Raw genomic sequence first — 6,697 nt, 5'->3', positions numbered from 1 at the left:
TGGGTCCCCCACTACAGAAAGGATGTGGACACACTGAAATGGGTCCAGCAGAGAGCAATGAAAATGATTAGGGGGCTGGAGCACATGCCCTACAAAGACAGACTGAGGGATTTGGGCTTGTTTAGTCTGCAGAAGAGAAGAGTGAGGGGAATTTGATAGCAACCTTCAACTTCCTGAAGGGAGTTACAAAGAGGATGGAGAGAGGCTGTTCTCAGTGGTGACAGATGGCAGAACGAGGAGCAATGGTCTCAGGTTGCAGTGTGGGGAGGTCACTGTTGGATATTAGGAAGAACTACTTCAGTAGGAGGGTGGTGAAGCACTGGGATGGGTTACCTAGGGAAATGGTGGAATCTCCATCCCTAGAGGATTTTACATCCTAGTTTGACAAAGTCCTGGCTGGGATATTTTAGTTGGGATTGGTCTTGCTTTGAGCAGGGGACTGGACTCATTGACCTCCTGAGGTCTCTTCCAGCCCTAGGATTCTATGATTCTATAACTCCCAGTCAGCTTCTTATGCCAGTTTAAGGCCTGGGTCTTTATTTTCAAACCATGGTTCAAGCCCCATCTACAACAAAGATCAAATTTTGAAGTATGAACCATCATCACAGCTGTGCCCTTTGGGACAATGATCACAAAGCCAAGGACAAAGAACATTACAGCTAAAGACAGTGCATTCTCTATGGAATAAATTGCCAAAGATGTTCAGAGCAGTCTAGTCTCTGACCGTTTTCAGGAAATGCTCCTTCCTCCTTCGAAAACCTTTCCCTCCCAGAGCAAGAATGACACTCACCAACATCCCTTTCTGCTCCATAATTCCTACCAGGAGCAAACAGTGAAGACTACTCCCTCTTTCATTCAGAATTTAGATTCTGGAAAAGCAGTGACACTAGGCACTCTATGGCATCTATTAGAAACTTGGCTATCACAAGGGGAAGGCACTCAGATGTCAGGGCTTGATGTTGCTGGCAATCACCATAAAGTAAATAGCAAGAGAATAGGACCAACAATGTATTGCAGAACAACCATATGCTAGCTTGGGCCCCTAACAGGGGAAATATGCTGGTAGCTGCCACATTGTTGCTGAGCACTAGCTGAATGTTCTGGAGACACAAGCCATGGAAGAGCCAGACACATTATTAACTGGCTATGAACTTGGCTGAAAGATGCAGAGTAGACATAGCCTTGGACTCCTATACTCAATCAACAGAGTGACTGTAAACCAGGGTACGTCTACACTACAGCGCTAGTTCGAACTAACTTAGTTCGAATTAGTTAATTCGAACTAAGCTAGTTCGAACTAGCGCATCTAGAACTAAAAACTAGTTCGAACTAGCGTTTTGCTAGTTCGAACTAGCGCGTCCACACTGATTGGACGCAGGGGGGCATTTAAGGGCAGCTGAAACTGGTTCTGGCAGGGCATCAGGTCAGCAGTTGCTTTGTGTGGCTGCTGTCTGAGGCTATCTGAGGCTCGTGCTTAAAGGGACCCCCCCTGGACAGCCGGTTCTCAGCTTTTCCTGCTTGCTTGCCAACCTCGCCGAGGGACAGCAAAGCGTCGGTCTCTGTGCCCGTCTGTGTCGGTGCTTCCCTTCGGGGGGTACTGCCGCAGGTGGCAACATGGAGCCACGGCTCGCCCTGCACCTTCTGGTGCACGTTCTGGACTTGCTACTGCAAGCCTGCCAGCAATGGCTCGAGGCTGCCTGGCACCACCTGGGGAACGTCAGCCCCCTGCCTCTCCGCCTGGCCGCCCTGGGGGCCGTGGAGGAGCCGCGGCGGCGCCCCGGCACCGGCGTGCCCCGCCGCATCTGGCGTCTGGACACCAGCAGCGACTGGTGGGACCGCATCGTCCTGGAGCGCTGGGACGACCGACAGTGGACCCAGAACTTTAGGATGAGGAGGGACACCTTCCTGGAGCTCTGCGAGTGGCTCGCCCCTGCCCTGCAAAGAAGGGACACTCGCATGAGGCCCGCCATCCCCCTCCAGAAGCGGGTGGCCATCGCCCTCTGGAAGCTCTCCACGCCGGACAGCTACCGATCCGTCGGGAACCAGTTCGGCGTGGGGAGATCCACTGTCGGAGCAGTGCTCATGCAGGTACGGCGCTCGTCGGCCACCGAGCCGGGGGGGAGGGGGGCTGCGAGGAGGGGATGGGCCGCCCCAGGGACAAAGGGGGGGGCGGGAGGAGGCGAAAGCGCCCCGCACCGGAGGGGTCGGGCTGTCCCGGCCGTACTACACGCCGCCAGGGGGGTTGCTTCCGGGAGTGGGGCGCGGGGCACTGCCAGGGCATGAATGCTCCCAGCCACCCGGGCGCCCCACTGATTGACGCTTTGCTGTGTCTCTCTCCGCAGGTGGTCAAGGCCATCAACCGGGTGCTGCTCCGCAGGGTGGTCCGCCTCGCCGACCCGGATGCCGTCATCCGGGGATTCGGCGCCCTCGGCTTCCCCAACTGCGGGGGGGCCATCGACGGGACGCACATCCCCATCCGTGCCCCGGAACACCAGGCGTCCCGGTACGTGAACCGCAAGGGGTACTTCTCCGTCATCCTGCAGGCCGTGTGTGACCACCGGGGACAGTTGACGGACATAAATGTGGGCTGGTCCGGCAAAGCACACGACGCCCGGGTGTACCGGAACTCCTCCGTGTGCCAGCGGCTGCAGGACGGGACCTTCTTCCCCGACCGCCACATCAGGGTCGGGGACGTGGACATGCCCGTCTGCCTGGTGGGGGATGCCGCCTACCCACTGCAGCCCTGGCTCATGAAGCCCTACACGGGGCACCTCAATCCCTCCCGCCAGGCCTTCAATAACAGGCTGAGCAGGGCCCGCATCGTGGTGGAGGGGGCCTTCGGGCGACTGAAAGCCCGCTTTCGATGCCTCCTCACCCGTCTGGACCTGGCCGAGCACAACATCCCTCCCGTGGTGGCGGCATGTTGTGTGCTCCACAATTTGTGTGAGCGGAAGGGGGAGGCTTTCTTGCCAGCCTGGATGGCTGAGGCTGACCGCATGGCTGGACACTACGGTCAGCCCCGCACCGCCGCCGTCCGGGAAGCCCAGCGGGGGGCCATCCGGATCCGGGAAGCCCTGCGGGACAGCTTCCAGGTGGAGGAGGAGGAGGACTGACCTCTCCCTGCATGCCCCACCGGGGCCTTCTTCCACCCTACCCCCCCCCTTCCCCTTTCCCCTCCCTATCTACTGTACAATAAAGACACCTGTTTTTCCAACAAAAACGTCTGTTTATTTCAGAGAACTGGGGTGGGGGAGGGAGGAATGAAGGTGGGAGAAGGGAGGGGGAAACCTGGGACGAGGGAGCTGGAAGGGGAGGGGAGGGAAGGGAGGAAGGGAAAGGAAAGCTCAGGGGTGGGAGTCTGGGTGCCTCTCCCGTCTCGCCACACTGCGGGTCCGGGGGCGTCGGTGGGGAATGGTTGTGGAGGGGGGGGCAGAGAGGACAGGGGGTGTGGAGGAAGCAGGAGCGGAAGCAGGAGCGGAAGCAGGAGGAGCAGGAGGAGCAGGGGGAGCAAGAGGGGGAGCAAGAGGGGGAGCAGGGGGAGCAAGAGGGGGAGCAAGAGGGGGAGCAGGGGGAGCAAGAGGGGGAGCAAGAGGGGGAGCAGGGGGAGCAAGAGGGGGAGCAAGAGGGGGAGCAGGGGGAGGAGGAAATGGAAAGCGGTCTAGCAGGCTCTGGAGGTGGCCTCGCAGGGCACGGCCCTGCTCCTCCAGGGCCTCCAGACTCCTCTGGCGCAGCCTGAGGTCCTCCTGGACCCAGTGGTCCTGGAGACGGAGCTGTCGGTCCAGGAACCGGAGATGCCGCCTCTGGTAGTCCTCCTGGTTCCTGGCTGTCCTGCTTGCCCGGGCGCGGGCGGCTGCTGCAGGCGGTGTGGTGCGCCCTGCAGTCCCCGGTGCTGCAGCTGTGGTGCAAGAAGACCAGCGGTCAATTACCCCAGGGGCCCAGGTGTGTGAAACCCAGCTCCCCTCTGCAAGGCCAGGGCCCCTGCAGGATCCCCAGCTGCTGCTCCGTAGTGGGCAAGGCCCAGGCGCACGGTCCCGGGGCTCCCTCTCGCCCCAGCCCCCCGTACACATAAGGGGAACACGAGGGTACTCACAGGTGGACGCCTCCCCGGCCTCTGATGATGCAGGCGAGCGGCTCTGTGGGGTGCCTCGGGGGTCCCGGGTCCTGGGAAGGCTGGCGGCAGGCTCCTGGCTCTCAGAGCCCTCTTCCTCCTCCTCGGTGTCCAGGAGCGGTCCCTCTGCCCCGGGGTCAATCACGTCCCGGGGGGCAGGGACGGCATGAGGCCCCAGGATGCGGTCCAGGGCATGGAAGTGGGGGCAGGCCTCCGGGTCAGCCCCTGGCAGGCAGGCCCGGGAGTAGGACTGCCGCAAGTCTTTAATCTTGCAGCGCACCTGCTCCCGGCTGCGCTGGTGGCCCCTGGCGGCCAGGCTGGCAGCCATGCGTCCGTAGACGGCCGCGTTCCGGTGGCTAGTGCGGAGATCGTGGACATTTGAGGCTTCCCCCCAAACCTCGATGAGGTCCACGATCTCCGCACTTGACCAGGCGGGCGCCCGCCTTTTGCGCCCCCGGGCAGGCTCCCGGGAGCCGCCAGGCTGGTCGTGGGGAGCAGTGGAGGGCTGGGAGCCCTCGGATGGCTGGCTCATCCTGTGGCAGGTGCAGGCTGTGCAGGCACGGGTGCTGGCAGCCTTGCAACTGGCACAAAGTGAGTAGCCAGCCCGTGGCCCTTTAAGGGCTCCGGGGCCGGGAGGGGGGCAATAGAGTTTCCCTGGTGTTGGCCAGAGTGGCCACCAGGGAAACCTGGGAAGCCTTAGCCTCCCACTAGTTCGAACTAAAGGGCTACACAGCCCTTAGTTCGAACTAGCTAGTTCGAACTAGGCGTTAGTCCTCGTAAAATGAGGTTTACCTAGTTCGAACTAAGCGCTCCGTTAGTTCGAATTAAGTTCGAACTAACGGAGCGCTAGTGTAGCGCATAGGAAAGTTAGTTCGAACTAACGTCCGTTAGTTCGAACTAACTTTCTAGTGTAGACATACCCCCAGAGTCTCTGAACATTGTCTCTGAACTGGGCCTGGAGTTGTTTATCTAATTCAAAATAAAGGTGCAATTTAGATAGTCAAAGGCAATTTTTTTAAAGAGACCTCAACCTGACTTCTAATTTTGCACCTGCAAACAATTGTGGTGCAAATACAGAAATTAGATGCACAAATATTTGCTGTGCAAAGCAATCAAATAGATGCTTCAACACTATTATTGGTGCCAGCCATGGACTTCAAGCCACAAAATGAGAAGCTGTTAGAAAACAAAACACCAAAATGCAGCGCTCACAAAACAATTGCATTTAATCCTCGAGTAAATTCTGGTTTTTCCCAAGTAAAATTAGCAAAATGATTTATAATGTTTTGGATAGCTGGAAAAAATATAGCCAGAGCTGAAAAAAAGGGTAACTAAAATATGATGTTTTTTCAGGGTTAGATAAAACAAAATGTCGATAAATGTAGAAATCCACAGAGCAGAGTGTGTGGGGTGCTCAGCAAGAAAGCAGGCAGCTGATCACACACTAAATTATTATTTGGGTTGAAAATCTCCAGAAATTGACTAAGCATCAGCTTCTCTCAGACAAGAACTTTTGCCAAGCCTGATAAGATTGAAATCAGCCTGTAGCTATTTACATCACTGGCATTCCCATACCTGCTCTCCCACTTTGACATTTCAACAGTTGACCTGCTGCTCATAGCAATAGACAGCTAAAGCAAATGGTCTAACTGGGGAAATGAGTGGTGACAAGATGCAGTGCAGTCTGTTTATGTGGATTTTGATCAATAGCAGTCACAGCTGCAGCAGCTGAGTTGGTTTGTCTTTAATGCCAGGGTATTTACCACTTCTATAGTTTTAAAGTGTGTGTGTGTGTGTGTGTGTGTGTGTGTGTGGAGGGGGGAATGTTCAGTACCAAAGTGAACTCTTTCAAATCCCCAAGGAAACTTGCAAGAGGCAAGAGACAATGCATAGTGTGGATGAAGGAGTGGGGGCCCATGGGTTCTCTTCCTAGATCAGCTACCAACACACTGGGGCAATTCACTTAACTTTTCTGAGCCTCAGTAAGTTAGACTGAAAACAGACAGCGGGTCTGGGGGACAAAATGCATCAGCTGATCTGAAGGAAAGTTTTAGAATGTAAAGATCAGTATTCAACAATAAATTACTGTTTTTTAAATTATATCTTCAGAACTAGCACGATAACAGGGTTGACTGCAGCGAGGGTTTCCAGGTGTCCAGTTTTGAACCAGACAGTCCAGTATTTAGCTTTCTGTTTGGGAAACAAATTGAGAAAATATAAATGTTCAGTATTTTCTAAATACGATGTAATGTAGATTGTGATGTAATATCAGGTGTGTCCAGTATTTTTGTTGAAACCATCTGGCAACTCTAATTGCAGCAGCAATTCCTCCTGGATTAATTTTGTTTTAACTTTTGTGTGCAGTGTTTTTGATGCAGTGAAACTATTTCATGGGAGACAAACTCCCATGTCCTCAGAGGAAGTGACTGTATCTCCATGATCCAGACTGCATGGCATTTAGCCATCTCAGCCTGAGTTTAAATAGCTGTTCAGGAATACTCCACTCTGGCCTGGTTTCTATGTAACTTTCATTTTTCTAATGTCTTACATACTCCTATATGTCTAGATGCATCTTACTTGGAAACTAGC

At 55.1% G+C, this 6,697-nt stretch overlaps 1 protein-coding gene across 1 annotated transcript; it reads right to left on the bottom strand.

Moving 5' to 3' along the window:
* Positions 1 to 3,209: 3,209 nt before the first annotated feature.
* Positions 3,210 to 4,941, bottom strand: LOC142819355 (uncharacterized). The gene is made up of 2 exons (XM_075905811.1): positions 4,091 to 4,941; positions 3,210 to 3,895 (listed from the first exon to the last, which is right to left on the bottom strand). The coding sequence occupies exons 1-2, from the start codon at positions 4,638 to 4,640 to the stop codon at positions 3,345 to 3,347; spliced, it is 1,101 nt and encodes a 366-aa protein (XP_075761926.1). The 5' UTR covers positions 4,641 to 4,941; the 3' UTR covers positions 3,210 to 3,344.
* Positions 4,942 to 6,697: the final 1,756 nt, after the last annotated feature.

Source organism: Pelodiscus sinensis, chromosome 22, assembly GCF_049634645.1.
Source record: "Pelodiscus sinensis isolate JC-2024 chromosome 22, ASM4963464v1, whole genome shotgun sequence".
Lineage (NCBI taxonomy): Eukaryota > Metazoa > Chordata > Testudines > Trionychidae > Pelodiscus > Pelodiscus sinensis.
The sequence above is the reverse complement of the archived record's forward strand: the minus strand, read 5'-3'. Positions and strand labels throughout refer to the sequence as shown.

Bases quoted from the DNA above. Each gene is read 5' to 3' on its own strand.
- LOC142819355 (XM_075905811.1), bottom strand. From the start codon at position 4,640: ATGAGCCAGCCATCCGAGGGCTCCCAGCCCTCCACTGCTCCCCACGAC. The intron at 3,896-4,090 runs GTGAGTACCCTC...CTTGCACCACAG, and splicing joins GGCCGGGGAGGCGTCCACCT to CTGCAGCACCGGGGACTGCA.